The following is a 16063-nucleotide window of genomic DNA, read 5'->3' on the forward strand; positions in this document are numbered from 1 at the left end:
TTTTTTTTTAAAAGAATGAAGAAACAGGGGTCCTGGGGGGCTCAGTTCTTAATCATCTGCCCTCAGCTCACATCATGATCCCAGGGTCCTGGGATTGAGCCCCATGCTACCTCTTCTCTCTTCACAGCTCCCCCTGCTCATGTTCTCTCTCTCTCTCAAATAAATAAAATTAAAAAAAAAAAACAACAAAACAAAACAAGTTGCTTGCCAAAACTTTCACAGTTGGCTCAGTATAGGCAGGCCCCCATGGTTAAGGTATGGTTTACTATAAGCTTGGAGAAGTCCTTGAAGCCATTCTCATGCTGCACGCAGAGGCAGTTCTACCAAACATTGGCTCTAGATCAGTCATGTGTTACAGGAGTCCTAAGTTACGGCTAGATACGGAGTGACAGTGTTCTGGAATTTCAGGTAAAGTGTAAAGCAGAGGGGTTTCTAGTATGCAAAGAATTACTCTATTTTTTTATTCATTTATTTATGGGACTGCTATTTTGAGCTACTAGGTACTCCTCACTTTACATGTATCTCATTCAATTCTTACAACGCTAAAAACATGACCATTTTAGAGATGAGAATATTGCATTTAGAAAGGCTAAACTGCTCAAGTTTGCAGGCAAGAATCTCAAATCCCAGGCCAAAGTCAGAAGAAGTATATATACAGGCGAAGTCAGGTTCATTCTGCTTCTTCGCATATCGCCCTCTTGACCCAATACACTCAGAGAAGGTAATTCACACACCTTTGGAGCCAAGGTGGGGCCAGAAAGCCGATAGGCTGATCTCCAACCCCGGTCAGAGGTTTTTCAGCGCGGATACAGGCCTTTAAGGCTTCGACCATTTACACCACCCTGCAAGTGATGGGGGTGGGGAGCAGTCAGCTAAAAACTGGAGCACGAGGAAAAAGCGGCAAAGAGGAGCTGTCAGAACCTTGTGAAGAGGGTGAGGAGTGAACTGTGTCTTTTATTCTCTACTCATGCTGTTAACAAGACTATCCAGCGTTATTTCACGAAGCTAATCCTTGGCCAGCTTCAGTCCTCATCGCCTCTCAGGAACTGTTTTAACCTCTTAGTTTAAACCTGGAAAAGCCTAAGGCAAGCAAGGTGTGCACTTCCGACTTAAGTGGAGACTCACAGTGTGAACCAAAACTTAAGCCATCCGGGCGACAGCGATTTGACGCCAGTTTTGAAAAGAAGTTGGGGAAATGGGCGGGTTTGGCTGCCAGACGCGCCTGCCGCAGAGGGGTGGGGCCGCGTTTCCTCCCAGCCCACGCCGCCTCCGCCCGCCACGTGACCCGCCGTGTTGTGGTCCGGCCCGCGTGGGTGGCGGGAGCGGCGGGAGGGCGGGGGCGAAGAGGACCGGGTCACGTGACGGGGTTTAAATCTCCCGCAGCCGGAGCCGCGGGGGCGCCACTGCCGCGAGTCGAGCGGGAGCAGAGGAGGCGAGGGAGGAGGGCCAGAGAGGCAGTTGGAAGATGGCGGACGAGGCGGCGCTCGCCCTTCAGCCCGGCGGCTCCCCCTCGGCGGTGGCGGCCGAGAGGGAGGCCGCGTCGCCGCCCGTCGGGGAGCCACTTCGCAAGAGGCCACGGAAAGACTGTCCCGGCCTGGGGCGGAGCCCGAGCGAGCCCAGTGGGGCGGCCCCTGAACGTGAGGTGCCGGCGGCGACCGGGGGCTGCCCCGCGGCGGCGGCGGCTCTGTGGCGGGAGGCGGCGGCGGCGGCGGCGGCGGCGGGCGGGGAGCGGGAGGCCCAGGCGGCGACGGCCGGAGAAGGAGACAATGGGCCGGGCCTACAGGGCCTATCCCGGGAGCCGCCGCCGGCCGACGACTTCTACGACGACGACGACGACGACGACGAGGGCGAAGAGGAGGAAGAGGCGGCGGCGGCAGCGATTGGGTACCGAGGTGCGCAGGGCGCGGGCGGCAGGGACTGCGCATCCCCTCCTCCCTCTCTTGGGGCCCCTTCTGGTATGGGGTTGGGGGCGTTCTCTGAGGCGGGCTGGGGGCTCAGGTCTGGTTCTGTGGCGTCCCTCTCCCCACCACTGGCCTCGACTGTGCACCTCTCCGGCTGATGGCCGGGCTGCTGGAGCGGCTCGAGTACTCCCTCCTCCTTTCCCTCCCTCCGCGGCCCGCCTGGGCGGCCTCGCGCTTTGCGCAGCCGCCGGGCGGCTAAGCTCCCGCAGTTGGTTTTTAAAGTAAGTTTCCCTCTCCTCCTACTCTCTTTAGCATATTGCCTTTGTTTAACATCTTTCGCTTTTTCACACCCCTACCTGCACTGTTAAATCTGCAACTTTTGCTGGTCCTTTGCAGCAGCCTTAGTTGTCTTTGCAAACTGACACACCTGTGCAGTTCGTTTTTTTGTTTTTGTTTTTTTCTTTTGTTTTTTAGGATCTTTATTTTTAAACTTGGTTTAAATTTTAGGGAGCAGAGCTGTTTCTAAAGTCATAGTCTGCAAAATTTGAAAAGCATAGCTTTTTCTAAAAGACATTACCGTTCTTTGGTGCAGTTAATGCTGGGTTTGGAGCATGATGGTACTTTAAGACTATTTAATATAAGTAGTACTTTTCTCCCTGATTATATACTTAGAATTTTTTAGATTAGGTGTAATTTTGTATGTTCATGTATATCTGTAATCCCGAAACATGAGTTGACATTTTTCTGGTATGCTAAAACATGTGTTAGTTGTGTATGTCATGTCCTGTCATCTTTGAGGGTTTTCATATTTTCAGTCTGAGGAGTCCTGGATGGGTGTTCGTCTTTATCAATAAATCCAGTCAGCAGGCCATTTGACTATACGTGTGCATTAAGGTCTAGGTTAGTAAATCGACCCTTGATTTCAGTAAACAGTTTAATATGGGAAACCACGCAAAAATATCTTTGTACATCTAGTATTATATGAGAAGGGCATAGTCATAGGTTTGAATGACTTGTGAAGTTTTTGACAAGTTTCATGAATTCCTGTTTTTATCAGTAAATTCAGTGTAACTAGAACTTTTGTGTTTTTTGTTAAAAAAATTTTATTTTTTTAAAGGATTTTATTTATTTATTTGACAGACAGAGATCACAAGTAGGCACAGAGCCAGGCAGAGAGGGGAAGCAGGCTCCCTGGTGAGCAGAGAGCCCGATGTGGGACTTGATCCCAGGACTCTGGGATTATGACCTGAGCCGAAGGCAGAGGCTTTAACCCGCTGAACCACCCAGGCACCCCAAGAACTTTTGTGTTTTGATTAAGTATAATTATTTCTAGATTTTGATGAACTTAAAGTTTTATGATTGTGCACAGAATCAGTAAAGATGTGTATATACTGCTCCTTTGAATGGTGCAGGCTGACCCAGGAGGCATTTTTTAACCTAGGCACTATGAATGAATGTTCAGTGGTTTATTCAATCACTGCATCATAACTGTTACAGATCTTCATACATTTTAGATGCAGCTTGTTTCAGCAACCTCGAGTCACTTTGGGTTCTTTTGCAGATGACCTTCTTTTTGATGATGAAATAATCACCAATGGTTTTCATTCCTGTGAAAGTGATGAGGATGATAGAGCCTCACATGCAAGCTCTAGTGACTGGACTCCAAGGCCACGGATAGGTATGGTTTCAGAGCTTTAGAGAATGTACTCTGTGTATTTTTTATTTTTTATTTTTTTATTTTTTTAAAAGATTTTATTTATTTATTTGACAGAGAGAGATCACAAGTAGGCAGAGAAGCAGGCAGAGAGAGAGGAGGAAGCAGGCTCCCTGCTGAGCAGAGAGCCTGATGCGGGACACGATCCCAGGACCCTGAGATCATGACCTGAGCCGAAGGCAGCGGCTTAACCCACTGAGCCACCCAGGCGCCCATACTCTGTGTATTTTTTAAAGTCAACTAAAAATAAAGTTTTCTGTACCCTTAAAACCTGGTGATGAGGTTTTTAGGTGTTTCCTGAGATATAGTGTCCGCTTATGTTTCCGGGGACAAGTCTAGTGCTTTGTTCTGTTTTTGTTTTTGAACAGCTAAATAAGCCCATGAAAGCTGGCATCTGGTATTTCTCAGGTCCTTCTCTCTCCTCCAGTTCTTCACTTGTACCTGCTCTGTGTGGGGTGCTTTTTCTCCAGTTAGAGTATCTTGCTCTTTCTCAATTCAAATCTGTCCTTTTTTCTTTTTTTCATTAGTACTTAGCACTTCTTAATAAGCTCTGTATCTAACTTTTTTGTTTTAGTTCCTGTATATAGAATATAAGCTCCGTGGGAGCAGAGATTTTTGACTGTATGGTATAGCATTTTGTTGCTGTCTAGAAAAGTACCTGGCACACAGTTTGTGCTCAGTAAATGTTAAGTATGGATAAAATAGGAAGGTATTTTGACGTAGAGAACAGTATCAAGATTTTTTTTAACCTTTTTTTTTTTTTTTTTAAGATTTTATTTATTTATTTATTTGACGGAGATCACAAGTAGGCAGAGAGGCAGGCAGAGAGGGGGAAGCAGGCTCCTTGTTGAGCAGAGAGCCCAATGCAGGGCTCAATTCCAGGACCCCAGGAGCCGAAGGCAGAGGCCTAATCTACTGAGCCACCCAGGCGCCCCTACAGTATCAGATTTTTATACCAAAATATAACATGACCATCTTAATATGCTCTCAGTCTTTGAAAAAGTGTCTTGACTCTTTAAACGGTGGTACTTAGTTCCTCTTTAGTATCTGTAATACTCTATTTTTGTTTTTTTCAAACTGGAAAACTGATCTAAGAAATTACAGGGTAAAAATTATTACTATCCAAAGCATCAGTATTGTGTCATTTTGGGAGATTGGTTAAGATCGAATTGAAGATTATTACTGGAAAATTTTAAAGAGATTGTAATTACCTATGGATTTCCTGTGGGCTTACAGGACTGGTGCCTTTCCTTTATTGAGTTGTAGAACTCTTTTGTACTTCTGTTATTAATTATTGTGTATTCTTCTAGATCTTAGCCATAGACATTTAATCCTGGTAGTTTTTTTTTTTTTAATTCCATATTGTCCTAGAGGTTCTAGCCACTATAATAGATAAGAAAAATAAAGGACTCTGTATTAGAAAGACAGATAAAAGCTGTTACTGTTTGCAGTAGACAAGATCATCTAAGGAAAAATTGGATGGAAATGTCAAAAAAAAGCTACCAGAATTAAATGATTAGACCGAAGTTATAGGATACGTGATCATTTAAAACTCAACTGTATTTCTTTATATTAGCAACAATCAGAATTTGAAATTTAAAAGTTGATATCATTGACCCTCTTATCATATAATGACCTTCTTTTTCTCTTAAAATCACTTTTTCTCTTACAAGATCATTTAAAAAAATCTATACTGTGTATATAGGTTGACTTCAAAGGGGCAAAGGTTCATTGGAGATGATTATAGTATTTACAGTATAAGACATGATTTTAGGTTAAACCAGGATGTTAGTAATAAAGAAATAGAGAAAAAGTTGTTTTAAAATTAAATTTTGAGGTAGAATTGGCAAATTTATTGGAAATGCCAGTCATCTCTTTTTATATCTTATCGAACTGTGATTTTTAATGTCTTCTTAATTAATTAATTAATTAATTTTATTTTTTAAAAAGATTTTATTTATTTATTTGACAGACAGAGATCACAAGTAGGCAGAGAGGCAGGAAGAGACAGAGTAGGAAGCAGGCTCCCCGCTGAGCAGAGCTCGATGCTGGGCTCGATCCCAGGACCCTGAGATCATGACCTGAGCTGAAGGCAGAGGCTTAACCCACTGAGCCACCCAGGCGTCCCTCTATTAAACATATTTTAAGGAAGACTTACGTGATTTAGTAACTGACAGTTCCTGTCATTAAATAACTACTCAGTAAATGAAGGTAATTATTATCAGCATTTGAATAATTCTGAAAGTTTTTTGACCCAAATCAGCTTAACATACTAAATTTTTAAGTCTTACATGACAGATATTTATTTGAAAGAACATAATGATCTGAAGAGTGAATTTTGGTTTTATTTTTAGAAATAGGAGAAGAGAGTTTGGATTTAAGAGCTGGCACATCTTTTAATTTGATCTCCTTAATTCTCATTGGGAGAGAGCACTAGCTCTAAAGGATGAATACCATTATGTTGCCTTTTTTTCTTATTTTGAAAAAAACTTTGAAGGTTGCTAATTCATTATTTTAGAAAATGAGATTTTTGAATTACTTGGCGGTGGATTATTTCTAATTCTTTTCCTTCTTGATGTAGGTCCATATACTTTCGTTCAGCAACATCTCATGATTGGCACAGATCCTCGAACAATTCTTAAAGATTTGCTACCAGAAACAATTCCTCCACCTGAATTGGATGATATGACACTGTGGCAGATTGTTATTAATATCCTTTCAGAACCACCAAAAAGAAAAAAAAGAAAAGATATTAATACAATTGAAGATGCTGTGAAATTACTGCAAGAGTGCAAAAAAATAATAGTTCTGACTGGAGCTGGGGTATGTAAGATGTATAAAAAACACTAGTAAAAGAGGGATGTGTGATTTTTTTCTTAGGCTTTTTTCAATTATAAGAAACATTTTTTTGTGTAGAAGAATTATCTTAACATGATAATGGGAATTTATATTTGGAAACTACTATATAAAAAAATGTTATAGCAGTTGTTAAACTGGTTCATTTCTTTAAAAACCTCCAGCAACCATAGAAAAGACTTCTGTTTGTTAATACAGTAAGTGGAGTTAAGGCAAGGTTTTTACTTCTTATTATACTACAGCTCCTAAAGGAGAGGCAGGGAATACTTTTGCGTTGCAGTGTGTTAGCCTCTGTCTGATGGAAAAATTGGGGCTTTTGTTCCATGTTTATGGGGAAATTAGGAACCAAATTGGTATTCATAAATAAGTAACTTAGTGTTGGGAAGGCAACAGGTTTCTACCTCCCCTTCATTTTAATTTATTTTTTTAAAAGATTTTATTTATTTATTAGACACAGAGAGATCACAAGTAGACAGACAGGCAGAGAGAGAGGGGGGGAAGCGGGCCCCCTGCTGAGCAGAGAGCCCAATGTGGGACTCGATCCCAGGATCCTGAGATCATGACCTGAGCAGAAGGCAGAGTCTTAACCCACTGAGCCACCCAGGTGCCCCCCTTCATTTTAATTTAAGGAGATATGATTGTGGTGGCATTAGCCCCACTTTGGGTTCACACTTAACTAGCTACCTAAGACTAGTGTGTGTTGAGAACGGAATATCTTACATGGCCTAGGGCAAGCAACTAACTGTTGGAGTAAAATTTAGTCTTGCTTTTTGCCATTTTGAGTTAAGGCAGAGTGCTATTTAATCATAAATAATTATCAAGAATAGTTCTACTTTGTTCCCAGATGTGATTTAGACAAGCTTGTTTTACTCTGAGGTTAGAGTGGGGTCAATTGATAAAATTGTGAAACAAAAAGTTAACTTTTGAAATTCCAATTTGAAATGTCAGTTAAGATTTAAAATATTATATGATCGAATTTTTTTTTTTTTTTTTTTTTTTTTAAATTATTTATTTGTCGGAGAGAGAGCGAGCGAGAGTGAGCACAGGCAGACAGAGTGGAAGGCAGAGTCAGGGTGAAGCAGGCTCCCTGCGGAGCAAGGATCCCGATGTGGGACTCGATCCCAGGACGCTGGGATCATGACCTGAGCCGAAGGCAGCTGCTTAACCAACTGAGCCACCCATGATCGAATTTTTAAAGAAAATACAGGAATTTAATATTGAAATAGTAGAACCTTGACCAGATGACAATTTTTATTTTTTCAAATACCTGACTGTGATAGAAAATCATGCCTGCTTTGTAGTTAAAATAATTTGAAATGGTTTACTCTGTCCTCAAATTGCAGTTGCTTTATGTCTTTAAACATAAACCTTTAAGTTTAAAATTTAGCCTGAAAAAAAAAATTAGCCTGATTTAAAATTCCTTACCCCATTATGAATGGAAAATGTGATGGATTTCATTATACTGGTTTTTTTGTGTGTGTTTGTTTTATTTGAATTTGAAATTGTTCCCCAAAATAAATTTTAAAGTAAAATATTTTTCAGCTCTTCCCTAATTATATGATGAACTAGCAATTATAAACATAAAGATAGAAGATTTAATTGTGCAAATTATGCCATGCATATTCCAGGTTTCTGTTTCTTGTGGAATACCTGACTTCAGGTCAAGAGATGGTATTTATGCTCGCCTTGCAATAGACTTCCCAGACCTTCCAGATCCTCAAGCAATGTTTGATATTGAATATTTCAGAAAAGATCCAAGACCATTCTTCAAGTTTGCAAAGGTACTATGAAGTTTTCTAGTTCTTTGACCTTTTCTCATGAAAATGTATTTTATTCACATTTAGGCTTCTTAAGTTTACCATTCATTGTCTAGTAAATTGGGTCCTAGGACTGGTGTAGAGTAAGGTCACTGAAATAAAATCATTTCAATCAGAATTTTCTTCTTCCCAGAAGGAGGGACTATCGTTTACTTTTCATTTTAGGATTGAGCTTATTTTTAAAGAGACTATTTCATATTTTTCAAGTTTGTGTTTTAGTAATGGCCTTTACATTGTTCAGGCTAATTTTAGAGGTCAGTAGACCTATGAAAGTAAAATCACTGTTTTGATTTTTAATATTTTTTTATGGGTTATAAAGATTGTAATCTCTTGTATTTTTATGGTAGCCAGAGTTTAACACATGAGGATGTGCCTCAAAAGTCTCTTTTTAGGGATGAAGATTCTTAGGTTGCATTTTAGTCAAGTTTGCTTTAGTTTGCTCTAGAGTCTCTAGAGCTGCACTAATTCAGAATCCTTCATCTGTATGGGGTTGTTGAGTACACAAGTGTACTGAGATGCGACGTAAGTGTGGAAGATGTACCAGATTTTGGAAATACGTGGAAAAAAATAGAAAATAATATATATTTATATACACTGATTATATGTAGAAATAATAATGCTTTTGATATTGGGTCAAACATTATAATTTCATGTTTTTAATATGGTTACTAGGAAATTTTAAATTTTATACATGGCTCATGTATTTCTATTGGGCAGCTCTCCTGTAAAGTTTTAAGTTTAAATTATACCATGTCCAGGAGATTCTAGTCTGTAGAAAACTTTTATTTTTTATTCTATAGTGGTTTTATGGAAAGAAATTGTAAAATTGTTATTTCTAAACTTCAGTATATTTGATAAGGGTCTTTTGTATTATTGACTAGTTTTTCATAAATCTAGAAATTAAATGAACCTGATTTTTAATTAAAGAGCACTCTTTCAGACTTTCAAGGACTATTTATATAACTCAGAAAAGCTCTTATATTCCACTGCTAGTAGTAGGTACTACATGATTTTTGAAGAAGTGAAGTATCATTTAATTATAGGTTTCTTGAGTTGGACTTAGACACTCACATTATAATAGCTCTAGTTATTAAGAGATTAACACTTAGAGGGCCAGCAAGTAAATAGAAATTATCTTATATTTTATGATAAAAGTTGATTGACTGGTACATTTATATAATGCTCACTAGATTTTTGCTGTAAATTCTGTGTTCTGAGAAGAAACACGTTGCCCAAACTAACTTAAGTATATATTAAATGGCCTAGTAAAGTAGTAACCTGACACTTGGAAAAATGTGGTAACTGAGAATTGAAATAGCAAGGGTAAGAAACTTTAGTTGTCTGATGTACAGACTGGATACTCAGTTTGAGCTTAAACTAGCTTTGATAGGTAAGAATCTGTAGAAGCAATTCAGAATTACTCTGCTAAGGACAAATTATAGGAATTTTTAAAAATGAGCTTAACAGAAATCTAGACCATGTATAAGAGAAAGTAAGTGAGTTATGGTAAAAATGGCAGCTGTTAATGTGTTATAATGTTTTTAATCACTTGTGTACATCTTTCATACCCCTGGGAGAAGAAAAGGTTTGAGGGGCAGCATTTTTTTTTTCTATAAAAGTTTTAAGATTTTATATTTTTTTTAGTTAATAAAGTGAAAAAAATTAAGTTTAGTCATTTATAAAGTGCATCCTTTCTCAGTTTTGTTTATATAAATTTAATCCTGCATGATTGCTTTGAGTTTTCATTTAAGTTATGGTAAGAGCCAAATACATTAATCTTTGTAACTGCTACTTGTATAGGATTATTATACTTCAATTCTCACACTGCCTAAACGAATGCTTTTAGTTGCTGAAGTAGCACTTAAAATTGATAGTAATGGTAATAGACTGAGTTAATTTTGGTCTAAAAAATGAATAGGAAAAAGCTTAAGCAGGAAATAAGGACAAAGAATGAAAGATCATATACAGAAATGGAGGGTGGGAAGGATATGTAAAACTTACACAGTATTTTATTAGATTCTCAAAATAGTACATAAATAAAATATTCATAACCTAAAGTTTTTTATCAGTTCCTCTAACTGGCCAGAAAGTTCATAAAGATGGCTGATGATTTTAGTTTGTTATGAGAAAGTAAATTTAATATGATACCATCAAAAAATATTACTGGTGAAATTTAGACATTTTGGAAGGAAGGAATTTCTACACATAAATTGAGGCAGTGATTATATATAATTATTGAGAAGGAAACATTTCATTTAGATGGGAAATTCCAACTGGCTCAGTAGAAAAGTTTCTCAATCTGTTGACATTTTGGGGTGGATAATTATTTGCTATCAGGAACTGTCCTATGCATTGTAGGCTGTCTAGCAGCATCCATGGCTTTCTCCCACTAAATGCTATTAATAACACTCTCCCTCCCAGTCATGGCAGTCAGAAAGCCTGCAAACATTACCAAGTGTCGCCTGTAAAATTGCTACCTGTTTGAGCACCATTGTATTACAGTGTGCCTACCTGTAGGTATCTCTTTGAATTCTTGTATATAAGAAAAATTGAGCCCAACATTAAAGCTGTGTAGCAGTGTTCTGAACCATTAGCCTCGTGCATAGTAAAGTTTAGGATTGATAATGAGTTGTGGTCATGGTTTTCAGGGGTCTAAAATAATTGACTGATAATTTTTTAAAAACGAGGGGTTATATTAAGAGTCAGGGTGAAACTGAGGATCTATAAATAACTTTCTGTTGTCAGAAAAGACTGTTCAGAGGGTGTAGATGCTATCCCAGGTGTAGATGCTACCCCATATTGAATTCCGTGAATATCCTTTACCCTAAAGTGATTAAAAGTCAAATAGTAGAGGGGGAAATATGAACTGAATTTTTAGGAACTTAATTCCAAACATCTTTGTATATATTCAAAAAATGATCACTTTGTTAATGTGCAAACATACCAGATTCTGTAGTTAGAAACTTAATCTCTTAAAACTAGCCCATCACCTAGCATCAAAAAATGTAAGCCAAAAATAAAAAAAGCCAGAGTGCCATTTATCTGAAGATAATGTTAGTACCTATGTTTTGTAGGTCACTTATGTATAAACGCACCTATAGTTTTATACCCAAATGTATTTTTAAAAATTTATTTATTGAATGCATATTTTTGTTATAAAAATGAGCTGTTTTGTCTACTGCTCTGGATTTGTAGTCTTTTGCATTTAATTTTTTCTTTCAGATATTTGAATACTTTCTAATGGTCATAATGTTCATCCACTGGTGTACTATAATTCCACAAGTGTACATTTCGGGTGTTTCCTATTTTTCTTTTATTGTAAATAGTGTTGCTGTGATTGTCCTTCTTGGTATGTTCCCAGTGTTTCTAGGATAAATTCCTGAAACTGCAATTGCTGAAAGTCATGGTATGTTTTTTCTCACTGCTACCTGGAAAGGGGGAATAAAATATACTCCTATCAGAAGTGTATTAGAAGGCTGATTTAGCATAGCCCTGCCCCCTACATACCTAAGAAACCCTCCACAGTGCACTATTGGTATTAAAATACTTGAAAAAAATCACATGCACATGTGTGTTTGTGTGTGTGTGTTGTATATGTGGTTTAAAAAATTTTAACTGTATAAGACATGTTAGTTGGTTTCCCCAGTCAGTCTTCTCTACCTCCAGTCTCTTTAAAGTTACCATGGTAAGATGTTTTCTTGGGTATCCTTCCAGGAAAAAAAGAGTAAACTTGGATGTGTATATAGAAGACATTATGATAAGTTTTCAATATTTTAAAAATAATTACTAACAGAATCACACATCCTCTTCTCTACCTTGCTTTTTTTCCTACTTAATATTCTTGGAAATAGTTTCATGATGGCACTTAACAGATATACATCATTTTTAAGAAAAGGCTGCATAGTATTATAATTGTACTACAATATACTTAATCAGTCTCCTATTAATGGATATCTAGAGTTGTTTTTAAGGCAATTAAAAATCTCAGTAGATAAAAATTAGCATCTTCTCATACTAGTGTTTTTGTGTATTAGTGTGGATGACTGCTTTTTACTCTTGGCCATGTGTATAACTTTGAATTGCCTATTTATTCTTAGCTGTTTTTTTCCATTGGGATGCTTTTCTTTCTCATACTTGTGGAGACATCATGCATTCTTGAAGAGTGTTTTTAAGTTAGATAGTGATTGGAATTCAAGCTTGCAGCAGTTCCTTGAAGAGATGCAAAATACAGTACCTAGTAGTGGTGCTTGTTAGCCTGAAAGAGAAATAAGCTTGATGTTGAGGGATCAAAATTGAAAAGGCAGCATGCATAATGATTAAGAACCACACTTTGTTTTCAGAACTGATTTGAATGACAGCTCTGCTACTTGTTCTTGTGACTTTTGGCAAGTTACTTGTGTGCTTTAGTTTGTTCATCTGCAAAATGGGGAATATATATGTCTATAATAGAGTCAGCAAACCTTTTCAGTATAGGGCCAGATAGTAAATGTGCTTTTCTTTGTGGACCATGTAGAAACGCTGCTGTATTTCGTTTGCCTTTCCAACTGTTAAATTTTTTTTTTTTTTGAGGATTTTATTTATTTATTTATTTATTTATTGGAGAGAGAGAGAGAAAGAGGGGGCCACGCTCACAAGTAGTGGGAGTGGCAGGCGGAGGGAGTAGCAGGCTCCCTGGCAGACTCAGTTCCATGTCCTGGGATCATGACCTGAGCCAAAGGCAGATGCTTAACTGACTGAGCTACCTAGGCATCCCACCTTTTCAGTGGGTTTTTACCTCTTCTATAGCATTATAATAAATAAAGGACTTCTGTTATGCCTGGTACATGCTAAAAATTCATAAAGTGGTAACTAATAGCTTAACTGATTGAAATTCTCTTGTGCTTGTTTCTGGGTACATCTGCATGGAAGCAATGCATCTTTTTAATAGCATTTCAGCATTTGGTCCCAGTTCTTTCATTCTAATCTATAAGTACCCCTGTGGCAGTAACAGAGTGGCCTAGTTCACATGATTATTTTCCTAATAATGCTTCAGGATGTTGAGATTTGGGATGGTCTGTCTGAGAACAGACAGTTCCAACAAAGTTCACAGTTCCAACAAAGAAGATCAATTCATACTTTTGTGACTTTTTTTTTTTTTTTTTTTTTTAAGATTTATATATTTGAGAGAGAGGGATAACAGAGGGAGAGGGAAAAGCAGACTCTCTACTGACCAGGGAGCCCAGGACCCCAAGATAATGACCTGAGCTGAAGTCACATGCGTAACTGATTTAGCCACCAAGGCCTCCCAGTCCGTACTTTTATCTGAAAGTTTTAGCCTCAGCCATTTGGCTTTTAGCAGACTTGATGTTAAGAATCTGTCCTAGGAGTAGTGTCCATTAAAAGCCCTCCCATGGTAATTTTTTTTTTTCATTATTTCAGATTATATCCTTTAGTTCGAACACAGTATTTAAATTTTTTTTTTTTTTTTAAGGATTTTATATATTTGACAGAGATCACGAGTAGTCAGAGGCAGGCAGAGAGAGAGAAAGGGAAGCAGGCTCCCTGCTGAGCAGAGCACCTGATGCAGGACTCCAGGACCCTGAGATCATGACCTGAGCCAAAGGCAGAGGCTTAACCCACTGAGCCACCCAGGCGCCCCTGAACACAGTATTTAAATCTTATGGTTCAGACATGGTCCACTGTATATTCGGAAGAAAATAGAGTTAAGATTCAAGTCATTTAGGTCCTCACATAATAAAATGTAGGCTTATAATATTCGTACGTTATCCCCAAATACAGAAATTGATTTGTAACTTTAAGGGCTAAACTACCCTGAACTCTCGTGAATTGGACATGAAGGGAAACTGTGGAGTGTAGAACTGAATCTGATGTCCCGCACATCTTTGTGCTTCTTACCTTCCTCTTTAAAAAGGGAATAGGGAGGGCACCTGGCGGGCTTAGTCAGTAGAGCATGATGAGTTCAAGTCACATGTTGGGCATGGATCCTACTTTAAAAAAAAAAAGAAAAAAGAAAACACACACACACACATATACATACATATATATAAATAGAGGAATAGGGGATGATAAGACACAGAAAAGTTCATTCCAGGAGGGTAAAGTCTTGGTACTCTTGCTCCCCAAACCTGCTCTCTAGGTAGTCATTTGTTCATGTTATGAGTTTGGCATGTTCTCATGTTCCTTATTAGAATCCATTTTTCTGTAGCCTCATATATCGTAATATTTGTTGTAAAAAAAAGTATATATTACATATATTAATATGTATATTTATATGTATAAATTAGAATCCATTTTTCTGTAGCCTCACATATCATAATATTTGTTGTAAAAAAAGTATATATTACATATATTAATATGTATATTTATATATATAAATATATATAAATAAGTTTTTAAGATTTTACTTATTTATCTGACACCAAAAGACAGTGAGACCAGGAACACGAGCAGGGGGAATGGGAGAGGGAAAGTAGGTTTCCTGCCAAGCAGGGAGCCTGATGTGGGGCTTGAGCCCAGGACCCTGGCCTGGGATCATGACCCGAGCCGAAGGCAGATGCTTAATGACTATATATCTATATATCTATATATTTTATATACCTATATATATATCTATATATTTTAAGATTTTATTTATTTATTTGACAGACTGAGATCACAAGCAGGCAGAGTCAGGCGGAGAGAGAGGGGGGAAGCAGGCCTTCTGCTGAGCAGAGAGCTGGTTTCGGGGCTCTATCCCAGGACCCTGGGATCATGACCTGAGCTGAAGGCAGAAGCTTTAACCCTCTGAGCCACCCAGGTGCCCCCCTAAAAATATTTTTTTAAAAAATAATTTTAATAGCCATTTCCAGAGAGCTTAGTAAATAATTATGATGATTAATCCTTTAAATGTACTAGAACAAAGCATTCTGGGGAGAAAACAGTAGTTAGTATAGCATGTTGTAGTGGTTCAAAACATAATGTTAGCTTTCAGTTTTCTATAAACATAGCTTTAATAAGCCCTTCACCTGTTACTTCTTTCTATATGCATTGTCTGTTTCTTAAATTGCAAAGTTGTCAGTGAAATTCATGATAAAAATTTGGATGTGAGGCTGAATTTTGGGGTTTTGGTATAATATTTTCAGTAACATAGGAATATGTATATGGCGGTGGTTAGGAGATTTGCTTATTATTTTTGCCTAAAAGGTATCCCTGTAGAGAGTTTCTTAAAATTTGAAATACTAAGTAGGTGAAAAGTAAAGTCATCTATAATCTTACTAAAGTTTTTTGTATAACGTCAAAAGTTGAACATTTCCCCACCTCTGTTAATAGCTTCTTTGTATCCTTGACTTGGTGTTTGTGTGAATGTATCTATAGACATGTGCATATTAATTTCTATTTTTGCTTAATAACAAAACAAAAACAAAACTCTACACACTGGTGACTAACTTGCTTTTTTTCACATGTCATTGGACCATTTTCCAGGTCAGTACATCTAGACCTCTCACATTCATTTTAATGGCTGCATACTCCACTATTATGGATGTAATATATTTCTACAACCGGTCCCCTATTGACAGACCTACGGTTGTGTCTGATTTTTTGCTAGCATTGTAATAGGTTAGAGGCTGTAATGAATGGTAAGGAAGTAGGTAGCATTACTACTTTAAAGAAGAAAGTAGAGAAGAAACTTCCTTTGCCATAGTCACTTACTAAATGAAATTTAATAAAAACACTGTCAAAAGTTGAGAGGACCAAAATTGATACTTTTTCTCTGATCTTTTTGCCATGTGTATATC

The 16063-nt window shown here is 38.0% G+C and overlaps 1 protein-coding gene across 2 annotated transcripts in view; it reads left to right on the top strand.

Moving 5' to 3' along the window:
- Nucleotides 1-1376: 1376 nt before the first annotated feature.
- SIRT1 (sirtuin 1) overlaps nucleotides 1377-16063 on the top strand; it is a 28748-nt gene continuing 14061 nt past the window's right edge. For both annotated transcript variants that reach the window (XM_032312587.1, XM_032312588.1), the window contains exons 1-4: nucleotides 1377-1892; nucleotides 3463-3579; nucleotides 6197-6438; nucleotides 8100-8252. In XM_032312587.1, the coding sequence (XP_032168478.1) occupies nucleotides 1466-1892; nucleotides 3463-3579; nucleotides 6197-6438; nucleotides 8100-8252 (939 nt within the window). In that variant the 5' untranslated portion in view covers nucleotides 1377-1465. The remainder of the gene's footprint in view (nucleotides 1893-3462; nucleotides 3580-6196; nucleotides 6439-8099; nucleotides 8253-16063) is intronic.

Source organism: Mustela erminea, chromosome 14 (genome assembly GCF_009829155.1).
Source record: "Mustela erminea isolate mMusErm1 chromosome 14, mMusErm1.Pri, whole genome shotgun sequence".
Classification (NCBI taxonomy): domain Eukaryota; kingdom Metazoa; phylum Chordata; class Mammalia; order Carnivora; family Mustelidae; genus Mustela; species Mustela erminea.